Source organism: Apium graveolens, chromosome 7, assembly GCF_009905375.1.
Source record: "Apium graveolens cultivar Ventura chromosome 7, ASM990537v1, whole genome shotgun sequence".
In the NCBI taxonomy this organism is placed as follows: domain Eukaryota; kingdom Viridiplantae; phylum Streptophyta; class Magnoliopsida; order Apiales; family Apiaceae; genus Apium; species Apium graveolens.
Window position 1 is genome coordinate 272,343,197 of NC_133653.1, and position 16,478 is coordinate 272,359,674.

Genomic DNA, 16,478 nt, shown 5'->3' on the forward strand with positions numbered 1-16,478 from the left:
AGATGGATTATCATCGCCATCTGGAGCGCCTGGAGGAGGAAAGGCGGGAAGCTATCCGTCAGCAAGAGCGAATCATTCGACTCGCTATCTTGTTTGTCGAAGATAGGAAGAGGAGGATGACTTAATCTCATCTTCTTCCTGTTCTTCTTCATCCTCAGCTTTGTCAGGCTTCTTAGCTAGGACTAAAGCTGTTGACGTTAGGAATAGAAGCTTAGGGAAAATCTTGTATTGATGTAATTTCTATTTCATATATGTATTGACTTGATATATTAATGAAAACTGTTTTTACTTCAAGATTTTGTCTCTGAGTTATTTTATCTGTGTTGTTAAATCCTGCTTGATATTCTGATGACCATTTAAATTTTGTCTTTATTTAAGTTCTGATTCTTTGTCAGCACTTATTCATCGAAATTATCTAGGTCATTTTTAACATGATTCATTTTCAGAATATTAATGTTGCAGTGAAAAATAATTCAATCAGTGCTAACGGTTTTAATTTTGAATTAAAACTGTGTCTCTTGATAACTGAAATGGTTTTTCCTTGAATCAAGGCAACTGGATAAGTAATCATTCCTGTTTTCTCGAGCCCAGTAACTATCCGTTATTACTGCATGTCTGACAGGTGTCCAACGGTAACATTTTTCTTCGAGTATAAGAACAACAGAGAGAAGATTTCTTTAATCTTTTACTTTCTTAATACTTTATCTCTCTTCTTACTTTTACTCTCTTTCTCATTCTTTCTCACGCTGGTTTTTCATACAGACATTATCTCAAACACCTAACAGGCATACTTGAATTTCAATATTTTTTCACATGGCACCAAAGGATTTAATCATTGATGGAGCAAAGTTTGTTCCAAACAACTATGCTGCAATTCTTGATCATGCTGAAGCTCCATCTGAATTGCATTTTGTGCAAGATCTTCTTGCACATAGTGAGGTTGGGTACGCCTTAACTCAGCCTGAATTATACTCAAGTCAACAAGTTCTGCGGTTCTGGAGGACTGGAGTTTATGATGATGGTGGTAAACGAGGAACTCCCAGTATTATCTTCCAAGTGGGTGATTCTTCCTATGTAGTCACTCCTGGTACAGTACGAAGAGCATTACATCTTCCAGAAGATTGTACCTTCTCTATACCAGAGGAATCAGAACTTCGGGGGTTAATGACTGATTTGGGATATGAAAAGAGTCTGACGAAACTTGGACAGTTGAAACGGGCTAATTTCAGAAGAGAATGGAGTTTCTTCTTTGATTGCATCACCAAGGCTTTTGGCAACAAGTGTTCAAATTTTGATGCCATCCCAATTCTGAGTCAGCACATCGGGTATGCTATTATCCATCAAACTCATTTTGATTTTGCAACTGGAATAATTGGTTTTATTGGGGATAGGATGACAGAGGATCGAGATGTTGTTTATTTTGCTAGATTCTGTCAACTTATTTATACGTATTGTACTGCTGAACCCCAGTTAGTCAGCACTCAAACCCCACCTTTTAAGGTTGCAAAAAGGTACTTTAACGACCTGATAAATGCTGACACAAAGAAATCAATGGTGAGACAATTACAGATTCCTCAGTCTGTGAAACAGATTCTGGTAAATGCTGATCCAGCTACTTACAAATCTGTTTACTCAAATGTTCAACCAACTCACCATAACCAAAATCCATCAACCTCAGTCCCTACCTCTCATTCTACTCAACCTACCCTCAGAACTTATCTCAAATCCTATCTCTCCACTTCACAGAATGCTCAACCTTCTTCTTCAGCACCTACTGTGAAGCCTACATCCTCTAAGCCAAAGAGAACAAAGACTGTTCCTCAAACATCTCAGAAGAAGAGGAGGATTACTTTGAGAGATGAATCAGATTCTGAGGATCAGATTCCATCTTCAGAACCTATGATATATGAAGCTGAGAAGGCAACTTCTCAGAAGGATTCTGCAATTGGGGGTTCTAGGCTTCTCAAGAGGCTTAGACGTATGACGGTTCCTGCAACTCCCAAGGAATCCAAATCAACAAGAAAGTACAAGAAACAGAGGGCACAGAGGCCAGTTTCAGATGATGAGGAGGAAGCAGCTAAGGAAGGGGATCAGGAATCTCTGATCTCACAAGACAAGGAATTTGCTCCAGTCACTTCTTCTCCATCAACTCCATCTCAGGAACCTGTATCTGACAAGGCTAATTCACCTTCTATATCTCTTGTTGATCCAGGCACAAGTGCTGAAATTGATATTCAGAACTTGGTTGTGCCTGAAATACTTTTCTTAGAAGCTCCAACAGCAAATAATCCTTCCACAACACCTGTTACTGATGCTGTTCAAACTCCTGAGTTATCACTAACACCTTCTCTGCATCAAGATGATGATCAGATTTTAGGTGAGCATCAGGATATGGCTGTTGATCAGAACTTAGTATCAGATCAGCAATTAGAGGATGTTGAAGCCTCCATTGCTACTCATACAGTTGTCTTATCAGAAGATACTGATTCTTTAAGTTCTGATGCTGCAAATGTTGGAGATACTGGTGAAGCTGCTACAACTGTAGATGCTGATGCAGCAGGTCCTTCAGGACATACTCCTCCACTGACTCTTCCTAAGTCTGAACTGCTAAAGGAGTTTGTTATCAGGGATACACCAGTACCTTGGAGTGAAACTCCTGCAGGTCAGGAGTGGACTAAGGAATGGAACTCAGTTTCATGAGTTCCAAATGCTTTACATCTTGCTGAGCACTTGACTAAAGCTAATGAAATGTTACATTCTGATGATTTTAAAATCCAGCTTAGAGTCACTGCATTGAGTACTAAACATCTACAAGGTCTTCATTCCAACACTCATGCAGAGCTACACAAGATTCAGGAGAACTTTATTAAACAGGAACAAGTTTGGAAACTTGATAAGAAAAAGTTCTTCCAACCTACCATTGACAGGGTTGCTTATATTGAGAAAACTCAAGAGAAGCAACAAGCTCAGATTGATCAAATTCTGACAAATCAAGCTTCTCAGCAATCGCAACTTACTGAAATCCAGACCTCAGTGGAACTACTTATCTCTCTTTTATTACCTGCTGATGCCAAAAAGGGGGAGAAGGTAATTAAGTCCAAATGCAAAACCAACAAGTCACTGCAAGGAAAGGATGATGGAAAAGATGACCAAGGAAACTCTGGAATGGGTAGTGGTCATAGTCAAGGTAGAAGGTTTACATCAAGACAAGCTAGTCACAGAACAAGTTCTGATACTGGGAAAAGAATAAGTTCTGCTGCTGGTAAAAGGATAAGTTCTGATGAACTTCTAGATCTTGATGAGGAAATGTCAAGACAGTTATTTCTTCAAGAAAATCCAGGGATGGACTTGGAAAGTTTAAAGGAAGAAGAAGCCAGACTTAAATCAGAGAAAGTCACATCTAAATCTGAAGCTTCTGGTAAAAAGTTACTTCCAAAACCTAAAGGCATTGTGATCAAAGAAAGGATACATACTGAAGAAACTTTGGCTAGATCACAACCACAGATAGATCCAAGATCCAAAGGTAAAGAAAAGGTTGGTGAACCTATCAAGCCTTATGTACCTCCTGAGGAAGAAGAAATTACTGATGGAAAAGATAATCTTGCTCTGACTTCAAGAAAAGTTCTTAAAACAACCTCTGACATGGCTCAAGTTGTTCAGAGTCAAGAAATTGTAAGTTCTGATATTCAGAAGAAGCAAGTAACCTCTGACAGTGCTCAAGTTAACTTGATATCAGAAAATAAATCTAAAACACTCCTACCAGGATTCACTAAAGCAAAACAGACTCAATCTTTGAAGACTACTTCAAGTGGTTTTGAAGCAAGAGTAGTTACTGGAAAGGAAGCTAGAGATAAAACTGGACTGGGAAGTGCTGATGAAAGAAGAGTACACAACACTACCGATGATCCAACTTCCTTGAGTGAACCAGGTATTGGAGCAACTCCTGAGAGATTGAATCAACTAGAATCTGTACAGATGGTTTACCATACCTACTTGAAAGAATACATCATGTTGTATTTCATGACAGATGGTAGGGTTTATCATATAAGACAAAATGCCATTCCGTTGAAGTATTTTGAAGAATTGGAGCATGTATTGTTCTTACTTCAAGTGGATGACAGAATAACAGAGACTGCTGCAAACTACTTAAAGGAACAGATTCAGAGACAGAAAAGACTTTATTCTGTTAAGTCTGACAGCAGATATGTTCCAAAGTACAGAAATCACAATGGTGATATTGTTGATATGAAGCCTAATACTGCACAGATCAGAACATATCTTGGTATTAAGGGGCTTGAATTCAATCTAGAGTCTAATAAAGCTTATGTCATAAGAATAGATCGGGAGTTGAGAAAAGCAAAGATTAATGATCTCAGAGCTGCAATATTTCAAACTGGTGAAGATACTGCAGAGATTAAAGATGTCAAACGGAGAATGATTGATGAACTCAGATATGCTGAGAAATGTTTGTTGAAGAATTATCTCAGAACAACTCTTGACATCAGAGAGATCAGAAAATGATGAAGCCAAGTCGAAGATCTACAACTGCTTAAATTCTGATATTTATACAGATTGAAGTTGTTATCAGAAGTTGAATTGGTAAAAACTTTAAGGACTGTAAGTTGTAGTTATCTTGTCTATTTCTCATGCATTTGTACTTAATGTTTTTGACATCATCAAATATCTGTTAAACTTGTATATTTTGTTAATTTACAAGTTGGGGGAGATTGTTAGATATATTTGATAATGTCATGGCTAATATGTTTTATGTTTAGATTTCAGATCTTATTTGAACAGAACAAATCAGTACTTAACTGATCAGTACTTATACTGGAAGTCAGAACTTAAGGGATATCAGTACTTATGTTATCAGGAGATAGATATCAGAACTTAAGTGCTGAAGGACGATCAGATAAGGACAGTAGCTGATTAAAGTTAAGAAGATCAAGATAAACATAAGAAGAGATATGCATGAAGAAGGAATTCCGTGAAGAATGGAATACTTGGAATAGAAGATATCTGATTGATATATTTTAGGAAGCAGAATTATATTCCATATCAATTAGCGAATATCTTGTAACTGTGTAGTATATAAACACAGACATAGGGTTTACACTATAAGTGTTATCATTATCGAGAATATTATTTAATATAACTCTAGCAGCTCTCGTGATATTTTGTTCATCACTGAGAGATAACAGTTCCAGATTGTAACAGAGTTTATTGTTTAAATAAAGTTTGTTTTCTGTTACATAAGTTCTTGAAGTTTGATTTGATTGTAATAAACACTGTATTCACCCCCTCTACAGTGAAAGTGTGACCTAACAAATACAGTGAATACTACAATCAAATCGAATTAAGAACACAATTATGAAACACATAATAATCTTATTAATAAAACAATATTACAATGGAACCGTTCTCTCTCAGTGATGAACAAATATCACGAGAGCTGTTAGGGTTACAATGAATGATATTCTCGATTAAGATAACACATATAGTGTAAACCCTATGATGTGTTTATATAGACACACAGTTACAAGATAATCTTCTAATTGATATCTAATATAAGTCTGCATCCTAAAATATATCAATTAGTTATTTTCTCCTCCAAGTCTTCTATTCTTTATAGAATTCTTCTCCATATATATCTCTTCTTGTGTTTGTCTTAATCTTCTTTCCTTTAATCAGCCGTCTTCCTTATCTGAATGTCTTCTTAAGTCCTGATATTATCTCCTGATAAATATCTTCTGATATCTTAAGTTCTGATAACTTAAGTTCTGATATCTTAAGTTCTGACTTCAGTATAAGTACTGATTTTCAGTTAAGTCCTGATTTGTCCTGTTAGTCAAGATCTGAAAACTAAACACAAATCACTATTAGACATGACATCACAAATATATCTAACACATTTTTTTTAAGAACAAATGTGTTAATTCAATAATAAAAAGATATACGGCATATACATCAAAGTCGAACAAATAGTAAATTACAATTGTCTATTCTTATGAATAGACAGTTATATGATATTTTGAAAATAATGTATATACAAATACAAGTGTTCGCTTCATGAATTCTCGTTAAATTATCGGTATCCTCGTCATCATGCCCTGATGAAACTATTATTCGAGCTATCGACCAAAACAGTGATTCAATACAAAAATTTATCACCAAATAAGGACCCCCCCGCTTATAATGAAAAAATGAAAAACAAACCTCTCACCAATGAGATAAAATAACCTGAAAATACAAGTCAAAAACCGAATTAAAAACAAAGCAAAACCAATGAAATTCAAAAAAACTTAGATCTGATAGTCAGAATCATAAGATTGGCGTTTAACTCCGACTCAAATAAGTCCCGTTCGAACCGAAAAAAAGCCAACCGAAAACCCCGATGATATAAATCTAGAAAAATAAACCAAATCTAATTAAAAGGATAAAAATTCTTCCCCCAAAAAAAAAATTATTGAAAAAATAAATAAAATAAGTAGAATAATTTTTTACCGGTGAAAGCTCCGCCGACTGTTATGTTTAAGAAAGAGGCAGCTCCAGGTTCCGAGTCTTTCAGATCCCGTCTTATTACTAAAATTAATTATTTTTTATTTAATTAATTACACGCACATAAAAAATCGAACTTATAACCTCCCTAGTAGCGTAAATTAACTACCATTGTACTTTACATCGTTTCGAGAAACTTGAGATATATGACATTTCTCAATTTCAAATCTTGTTAGTTCGTCAAAAAAAAAAAAAAAATCTTGTTAATACTCCTCTTCTATCCGGGAAATGGACCAAACATCCGAGTAGTTTCTGGGCTTAACACTTGAAGCCCAGAAGGTTTGTGGTCGGATTGGGTTCACCTCTTCTTTTGACAGAATAAAGCTTACAAATTGGAGTCCAGGTATGGGTGTAAATGGTTCGGATTAGATCGATTTTGGAGTAAAAGTTGAACCAAACCGCGAAAAATGATTTTATAAAATAATCAACCGCAACCGTATTTGCAATTGCGGTTAATCGCATCATTTATGGTTGCGAATTTGCGGTTATTGCGGTTCGGTTTGCGATTCAACCACTTAATATAAAATATTGAAATTCACAAAAAAAAAACGTTGATAAATTTAGGTTTGAGAAATTTAATAACTTAACATTCAAAAATAAGACATATATTAATAGACAAGTGTAGAGTGAGAGTGTGCTTATATAAATGTAAGATAAGATTAATATTTGATCTCGATACGATTTTTAACATTATAAATTAGACTTTAAGATTGATCGATTGAAAAATATATGCGAACTCTTAATGGATAACTTAATTCGGTTCGAGTTCAGTTTAACTCGGTTGTTCGTGAACAAATTCGTGTCCGGCTCGTTCATAAATAAACTGAACTTGAACATTTTTTTAACTCGATTATCTCCGCTAGACTCATTTTCAAAAAAAATTAAACCCGATTCATCTCAGACTATATTCATTTGCGGTTCTACAAGTTTTATTAAACTATTATACTACTATAACTATAATGTTATCGAACAAGGTAAATATAATGAATCACTGAAAATTGTTAAAGCACAAATTTGACATATATGCTAACTTAAATTGTTATATCAAAGCACAAATGCACTAATAATAACGGTATAGTATTTATTTTTAATAATTATACTTATAAATGAGCTAGTTTGTTACAAGTTACAACTACCAAATCATGTAATTTGATAATATAATAATAGCTTCAACTTATAATATATTATAAAGAGTATAATATTAATATATGTATATTATATAAATATTATTTTATAAAATTACTGTGCGATGCGGTTTAAATCCCGCTATCAAACACTCAAATTGCAATTCACACCATGCTGTATGTAAAAAATTTGAATTGTATCACAAAAATTTAAAACTACATTTTCGCGATATGATGTGATACAATGCGGGTAATTTGATAAACACCCCAGACAATAGTAACCAAATTCATATGGATCTAAATTACATCTGGTAATTCGTTCGTGTCGTATATTTTCGTGTACTTGAAGTTCAAATACAAAATTGACATGTTTATGATTCATGTATTTTCGTTTCGTGTCGTTTCGTATCGTGTTTTTCGTGTAAAATTGAATATTAATATTAAAATAAATAAATAAATATATAAGATTTTTAGGTAAAACTTTTTATGAAATATATTAAAAATATATATTTAGATCACATTTATATACATATTAAAAATGAGTAATTATTTAGAAAATAAATATGCATATATCTATTATAAACATACATATATTTATTATAAATATTAATATTTAATTATAATATTCATATATATCTTATACTTCGTATCGTGTCGTTACTTAAAGGAAAAACACACAAATGATACTAAATCTCGATCGTGTACTTTTGTTTTGCATATTTACTAGGCTTGTAGTAAATAAACAAACACAACAAACCGCGTAAGTATTTCGTATCCAAAATTACCGGGTCTAATCTAAACGGGTCGGATCCTCTCCAATTTATCAAAAACCCTTTCTCTTTTCCCCTCCACATTTACACACACATTTATCTATCCTTTTCATTTCAAATAATTCCATAGAATTACCTCACAAACAAACAAAACTGTAAAATGCTTGGGCCATCATAATAATGCCTAAATTGCTCCACACAAACCCTAATTTCACTTCAATTTCACTAGGGTTTTACATTATCCCCAATTTCTCTCTCTAGGGTTTAACAACAATCTTTTCAATTACTCCACTGATTTGGGTATGTCCACTACTTTACACCTCAGGCCACTTGCTGGTGGCTCTGGGATTACTGGGAATGGGTTAATTTGTCGAAAACCGAAAGTGGGTAGGACTAATTGTGGGATTTGTAGGTGTAATTTTGAGAGTTTGGTGCCTTTAAAGGCTTGGAATGTGATGAAGGAGAGAAGGGGTGGTTTGAGATTTGTGGGGGGTTTTACGGAGAGTAAAGATAAGATTTTTAGTGGGAAAGACGGGGTTTTTAGGCGTAAAGATAAGGTTTTTGAGGGTTTTAGTGGTAAAGATGAGGTTTTTAGTGGTCAAGATGAGGTTTTTAGTGGTAAAGATGATGTTTTTGAGGTTGCGGTGAAGAATGTGGATGGTGGTAAAGATGAGGTTTTTAGGGGTAAAGATAAGGTTTTTGCGGGTCAAGATGAGGTTTTTAGTAGTAAAGATGAGGTTTTTGAGGTTGCGGTGAAGAATGGGGAGGGTGGTAAAGATGGGGGTTTTGAGGGTGCGGTGAAGAATGTGGAGGGGGAGGGTGGTAAATATGAGGTTTTTAAGGGTGTGGTGAAGAGTGGGGAAGTGGAGGGGGAGGTTAAGAAGGAATTGGAGGAGAAGAGGAGGTGGAATAGGAGGCAGAGGGGTAATGAGGGTGGTGTGGCTGGATTGATTGCCAAGAGTCCGGATTTGTTGGCGATTCCGGGAGTTGGACCGAGGAATTTGAAGAAGCTTGTGGAGAAGGGGATTGGAGGTGTTGCACAGCTTAAACGGATTTATAAAGATAAGGTTCGTAACAATGTTCGTTTGTTGATTAAAAGTTACTTAATAATGAATTCTGCAAATTCTTTGTTTGTTTTTTTGTGAGGATTATCTGATTTGTGTTATTTTGATGCATATGGGAATGTTGTTATTTTGAATTACAATGTAAAAAGGGTTATGTGATTCACTGTCAGTTTCAAAAAATATTAATTGTCAATTTAGATTGGATACAATGTGCGTAATCAGTAATTATTAATACAATGACAAAAAGAAAAAAAGAAGGAATGGCAATTTAAAAACTACAAATGTAACACTTTAGGACAAAATACTGCCCGAGAATTCTTATTTGTGCTACTCCTTACTGATCTCTTCTTAAGGGCTTGAGCATGAGCAGCAGAAGTTATATGTTTATATGGTCATTGACCTGAGTGCCCATTACATTTCACATAATACACAGTACATGTTACCATAATTTGTAAGCAAAATTTTAAATTCTTCAATTGTGTACTGAGAAACGGATGACCAGCTCGATATGTGCTTTCAGTTGGGGAAAATGCTTCTCTCTGTCTTTTTTAATGCCTATCAGGCTAAATTATGCATGTGCTATTGTTTATTTGATTTTTATGATAGTTTTGGGATTCTGATATAGAACCACTGCATTTTCATATCCCATTCACTGTTTCTCATTATGTGTAAATAGGCCGGAAATAACTAAATAAGTGTATAGCCGAGGTATATTTTATTACGGGAGTGCCAAAGAATATGATCGCTTGTTTTGTTGCTTGACACAGGAGTCTTCAAACTTTAATACCATATACTTGGCCTTATTCCACCAGTTCGTGAAATTGTTTTTTAATAACAAATAATAATGGTTTCTATATGAAACATGGCATTAGACCACCATATAATAATGTTTATTATATTTATTTTTAAACTGCTGTACTTGTTGGAAACTGCAATTCGAACAAGGCAGTTTAGTTGGTATCCCCTGTTTTCCATAATCTGTTATGAATAATGTTTAACTACTTCCATATTTGAACATGTCACACTTTGTAACAGTGAATAACATACGCTTTTGCAGTTCTTTGGAAAATCCAGTGAGAAGATGGTCGAGTTCTTACAGGGTTCAGTTGGAATAATTCACAAGAATCATGCTGAGAGTATTACTACATACATAAAAGAGAGTGTTGATGAAGAATTGAGGGATGATACTTCCAGTTTGGATGTCAAGCCAAGCCAGAAGAAGCGTCTTACCTTCTGTGTTGAAGGGAACATCAGTGTCGGGAAATCCACTTTCCTGCAAAGAATAGCTAATGAAACACTTGAACTACAGGATCTTGTTGAAATTGTTCCAGAACCTGTCAACAAGTGGCAAGATGTAGGACCTGATCACTTCAATATATTGGATGCTTTCTATGCTGAGCCTGAAAGGTATGCGTATACCTTCCAGAATTACGTGTTTGTCACACGACTAATGCAGGAGAAGGAGTCCTCTGGCGGAATTAAGCCCCTCAGGTTGATGGAAAGAAGTGTTTTTAGTGATAGAATGGTATGCATTATAACCTCTATAATCTTATTGTCTATATGATGCAAAGTATAATGGTGCTATTGACTTGCAATGGAATTAGAAAATGCTTAACCTGTTCAATTTCTTTTGCATATCGAAGCACCTAATATTAGCATACCATGGCTAATTATGTTTTCCTTAAGGTGTTTGTACGAGCTGTTCATGAAGCAAAGTGGATGAATGAAATGGAAATTAGCATATACGACTCTTGGTTTGATCCAGTTGTGTCATCTTTGCCTGGACTCGTTCCTGATGCCTTCATTTATCTAAGAGCAAGCCCTGATACATGTCATAAGAGAATGCTTCTACGGAAGAGGGCTGAGGAAGGGGGTGTGAGCATTGATTATCTGCGTGGTTTACATGAAAAACATGAAAGCTGGCTTTTTCCATCAGAAAGTGGAAATCATGGTGTATTTTCTGTAAATAAGATACCATTCCATGCCGATCATACTTTGCCTCCAGACATCAGAGATCGCGTATTCTATTTAGGAGGTGAACATATGCATTCAAGCATTCAACAGGTCCTTTCTTGTTTACGGTGTTACTTTCTATACCTGTTGCTACTACTTGCGTGGTTCTTACAATCTTCATCTGGAGCAGGTTCCTGCTTTGGTTCTCGACTGCGAGCCTAACATTGATTTCAACAAGGATATTGAGGCAAAACGACAGTATGATAGCTTCCCCTTTTAAATTTAGCAAATTTATTGGGCTAGCTTCCTTTTGTGTTACTTAAAACTCCAAGTTTCCAACAGCAGTAGTTTGATTACTATACGTTTTTTAACTTTCCCCTTAACATGTGTCTGCTATATCGAAGTTCTGCTAATATCATAAGAACTCGAATCGCAAGGAGACGTGTTTGCAAGCATAATAATATCTTTGAACTAGGTGAAAGGTTTTGTAGTTATAATTAACTATTTTTCCAGATCTTACCTCCTCCCAGAAGCAAGTAACTAGAAAAAGTATGAAGAGATGCAAGTTTTATGCAATTATACTGTTCCCAGAGCCGGTTAAAAAACTTCCGGTCTTAGATTTCGATAGGCTCTTGAGACACAAATGCTCGCTGTAAGCTAGGGCATGGTCACATAGGTCGACTTAGATTATTGTGATTACCAAGTTGCAACTCTTGAAGCTTTTGTTAAATCGAGTACAGGGGCCAATGATGTCTCGTGGGTCATGCTCTTTTAAGATATTGCTTTGTGTATGGTTTTCAACTTTCACTATTAGGTGGCTTAAGCAGTAAATCTCTTAGCCCTATTGGCTAAGCCATGATTGAAAGATTTACTGATATTTATACTGTTAAAAAATTGTTTATAGTTGATCTCTGCTCAATACCATGTCAGAGAAGGGGAGAATTTCATTTTGAACTTGTCTGGATACCATATGGAGTGCAATGTTTGAAGCTTATAATTCATTTATATGAGTTTGTTCTGGCTTTTGTGTAGGTATGCTCGTCAAGTTGCAGACTTCTTTCAATTCGTTAAGAAGAAGAAAGAAGATACTAGCAGTGAAGCATCAAAGAGTAGTCAACCACATGGTCTGATTCCCAATCAGGGTGGACTATGGTTGCCCAACGGAAAGCACTTGCCTGATTCAGCACTAAATTCCTTGGATTTTAGAAGAGCAATGTCATGCATGTCTTCTTAGTGCTGTTTATCGAGTTTAGTGATCATTTACATACAATCATTAGGGTTGTAGTTTCCTCAAACCTCTACTGATTTGGCACAGACCGTGTAATGCATGCCTTGGGGAAATTTACCGATTCTTGCATACGATCATTGCCGTTTGGCTGTAGTTTCCTCTGCCTTTTTGTAAATAACAGTCTTCTTATCCTAGACCCTGAACTTCTAGTTTTTTTAAAGTTGTGGTATCTATGGATATGCTCATATGCAATATAAATTTTATACTAGATTGAAGTTTATTTTATAAGCATATATAGGTTTTTTGCCTGACATCTAGAATGTTTATATTGACAAAGGGGGATCAAATTTATAGAATTGAGTGATAACCATAAGATTCAACTCGTGGTAATCAAATTTCCAAGTCAGTACACTGTCTCATTGTGAACCATTTTGACTCGTACTTTTTTCTTCTGCACAAATATATTAGAGATATACTATACAGAGTCACAGGCTTGTTTTTAAACGACAAGATAATATGTCTCAAACAATAAGAAAAAACCTGGAAGCAGGTGCCAAGTTTTAAAAGTGATCAGCAGAAACCTTCAAAAGTGATATGAAGCATTTAATTTTAAAAATTACACCTTCCCCTGTGTCTTTTTCTTTCCAAGTTAAACACACCCACCAACACCCTTATCTTTGACAATGTTTAAACCCTCGACATTTCATAAAGCGGGCAAGGGAGGAGGGACCGCTACACCAAGAGGTGTTGGGTACATCTTCGGAGCTTCCCCTAGCAAAACTAGTATCATCCTCCTCTTCAACATCTTCGTCATGGAATCAAGAGCTTAAGGACTCTAGCAAATCCGTATCGTGGGATATTGCTAAGTTAATAGGAAACAGGAATCCGCATGAATCAGCAAAATCATGACGAAGGTTAGCCATAGAGTGGCGGTTAGCCATAGAGTGGCGGTTAGCCATAGATCTACAGGTCAACCAAGGTTTAACAATATGTACCACGACATAATCATTAACTTCTGGTAAAAATCCCAAAAGCTAACCCTTTTCAATAAGTCTCTCTTGAAGTAAAGCTCATGCAAGTAGACCTCGCAATATTTCATGTCGTGTACAAATGTTCCGTGTACTTTCGTGTTTTCGTGTACCAAACCTTAAATAGTAGCTTAATGCAGTAAATGTCCAATTCATGTTGATGAAGAAAAAAGAATAGTATTTAAATGTAGCAACTGTCAAATTCATGTTTATGCCCTTTACCTTTTCTTCAATAACCTCTTGTGCCCTCATCTTTATGATGATGAAATCACACCCCTATACTCTTCATTTTGTAACATTAGAACCCCTTTCATATAGAAAAAAATAAATCAGAATCTCATTGAGGACTTGATGCTCCTAAGGCCCTCAGGTAAACTTTACGAGTTTAAAAGAGTTTAGGACAATTTCTTTTCATGCCATTTAAAATAAAGTTTCTGGATCTGTTAAAGGACTTTGCGCTTCTGATACAACTACGCAGCTGGAGTTCGCTGTTAGTGAATATTGGAGTGAGAGTACTCAGCAGAGTGGCTTCCTATGGTGTTCAGAGGTCCAAGTGCAAGTACTATGGGGACTGTTTTAGTGGTCATGTACTCAAGCTGCAGTGAACTGCATAAAAAACTGGGAATCATTACAACTCTTATGCGTTATTTCAACTCTTTTCAGTGATAAGTCACTCGGGCTTAATAGAGAAAGGAAGTCGAAGCAGCAAGCCTTGTAGTTGTTTCTCTTATAAATTTAAACTCGGGAAAACAGAGAAAAGTACTTGCACTATCACGAACAATCATGCCCCATCCTATCTTGTCTGAGACACTAAAAAGAGCAGCACTATCACATCTGATGTGCTTCCATTGTGATCTTCTGAACTTGCTTTGTAACAACTCATACCTGTATACAAGAATTCAAGATCGAATCTTCAAATAAGTTTCACACTTTCTGAGCCGACTTTGCTCAAGTTGACTCACCGAATTTGAAGAATAAGATATCGATCTCTTAAATTAATGAATCCCAGATTAACATCCCACTAGATACAGAAAAAAAGAAGAAACAAAGATAAAGGAACTCTATAGGACCATAGTGAGCATCATCCAGCTATTTCGAACCCCCATATCGGTTCACACTTGTATCTTTCTCAATCACACAGATCTAAACATTCTGCACGAAGACAATCTAAACACACGTATACTGACCTTCATTGACTATACTACTCCCAACATAAATAACATGAAAAGGCAATGCTCAAACTTAGAAAAAAAAACCAACATAATTTTTCAGTTTAGATTGTGTATAACTTTGTCCCAATTGTCAATATTAGCAAACAAGATAGTCTCACAGCCATAGCACAACTTACAATGATGGAATTTATACAAAAAAACTAGAATCCACTCGATCCAAGATTCGTAAGCTTCATCTCATCCTTTTCAGCATATTCAGTAACAATACCTGATCTCACAAGCAATCAGATGTCGACTTCTTCCCATGTTCATGGTCCACTACCACTTCTGGTGCACAAATAATCACATCCACATCTTCGTAGAAAATGAAGAGTTGAAGAACTCTAGCAAGTTCCTATTGCAGTAACAGGGCTCCAACTTAACATGTTCAATTATTTCTATCAATATCTAGCAAAACTAGAGTTTCCGCAAAGGGACGAATGAAGAAGGGTGATACAGAGTCCTCCTTGTAACAGGAAGGAGTCAAACGATCATATGATTCAACAAAATCATATGGTTCTTGAGTATCAAGATCATATGCAATCAAACTGTTTGATTTTGCTAGTATTGGATCACCATTGTTCCTTGTACCCAAGACTTGGGCCCATACATATTGATCTAGACTAACTCTCATCTCCCAAAAGAATTCACCTATCTTATTGTCCTCACCTGTCACACTGTCTTTCAGGAGCCAAATGTGCAAATGAGGAGACCAATAGTCCTCCTCATCCTCCTCTGAATTGTTCTCATTACCCTCAATACAGTAAGCAATAGATTCACCAAATGGAATGATAAGATACTCCATAACATCAAGATCGGGAAATAAATTATGCACCCTGATTTTCCGCAATATATTTGTATTGGTATCAAAGCACATAACCGATTGAAATGACGAGTCAATCCCTGCCCAGTATGCAGTACCATTAACAAACACTGATTCACTAGAACAAATAAGATTAACAAAACCTTTATCTTGGCATATTTTCCTCCATGAGTTAGTGTTTAAACTATAAACACCAATGATGACTGAGTGCGGGTAATGTTCACACTTCACAGGTGAGCTAGGATCCGAACTGTTAAACGAGAGAGATTCAGAGGACGAACTAAATTTGATAATATGTACCACGACATAGTCATTAATTTCCGGTAAAAACCCAAAAGCTAAAGCATTCCAGGTAGCCTTCATAAATGTTAATGTATAAAGGGGCGACTCCGGGACAGTCTTAAATTTTTGAACAAGAGGATTCCAGATATAAATGCTGCGATTATAGTCAAATTCCTCATCAAACATAGTAGACACACAAATTAAACCATTTGAGTGTACATACCATGAACTAGCGGGCAAGCCAAGTGGATAACTAAATATGCAATATTCTTGACATTGTTTATTGTCAGAACGTACAGCAAATGAATTGTTATCAAGATTATGAAAAAGTAGATAATTAGGATCAATATGGCGCGTCAGTTTCCGATAATTGCAGTAGTGAGAAATGAACAAAGGAGTTTTTATGAGAGAATACCACGATTTTTGAACAGCTCCGC

General features: G+C 35.7%; 2 protein-coding genes across 2 annotated transcripts; one reads left to right on the top strand and one right to left on the bottom strand.

Annotated features, from left to right (window-relative positions):
- Positions 1–8,544: 8,544 nt before the first annotated feature.
- Positions 8,545–12,977, top strand: LOC141671710 (uncharacterized). The gene is made up of 6 exons (XM_074478026.1): positions 8,545–9,198; positions 9,244–9,519; positions 10,574–11,041; positions 11,203–11,580; positions 11,660–11,727; positions 12,502–12,977. The coding sequence occupies exons 1-6, from the start codon at positions 8,755–8,757 to the stop codon at positions 12,701–12,703; spliced, it is 1,836 nt and encodes a 611-aa protein (XP_074334127.1). The 5' UTR covers positions 8,545–8,754; the 3' UTR covers positions 12,704–12,977.
- Positions 12,978–15,324: 2,347 nt separating this feature from the next.
- On the bottom strand, positions 15,325–16,227 carry LOC141674984 (F-box/kelch-repeat protein At3g06240-like). The gene has a single exon (XM_074481688.1). It carries the CDS (start codon positions 16,225–16,227, stop codon positions 15,325–15,327), a length of 903 nt encoding a protein of 300 aa, XP_074337789.1.
- Between the last annotated feature and the right edge of the window lie 251 nt (positions 16,228–16,478).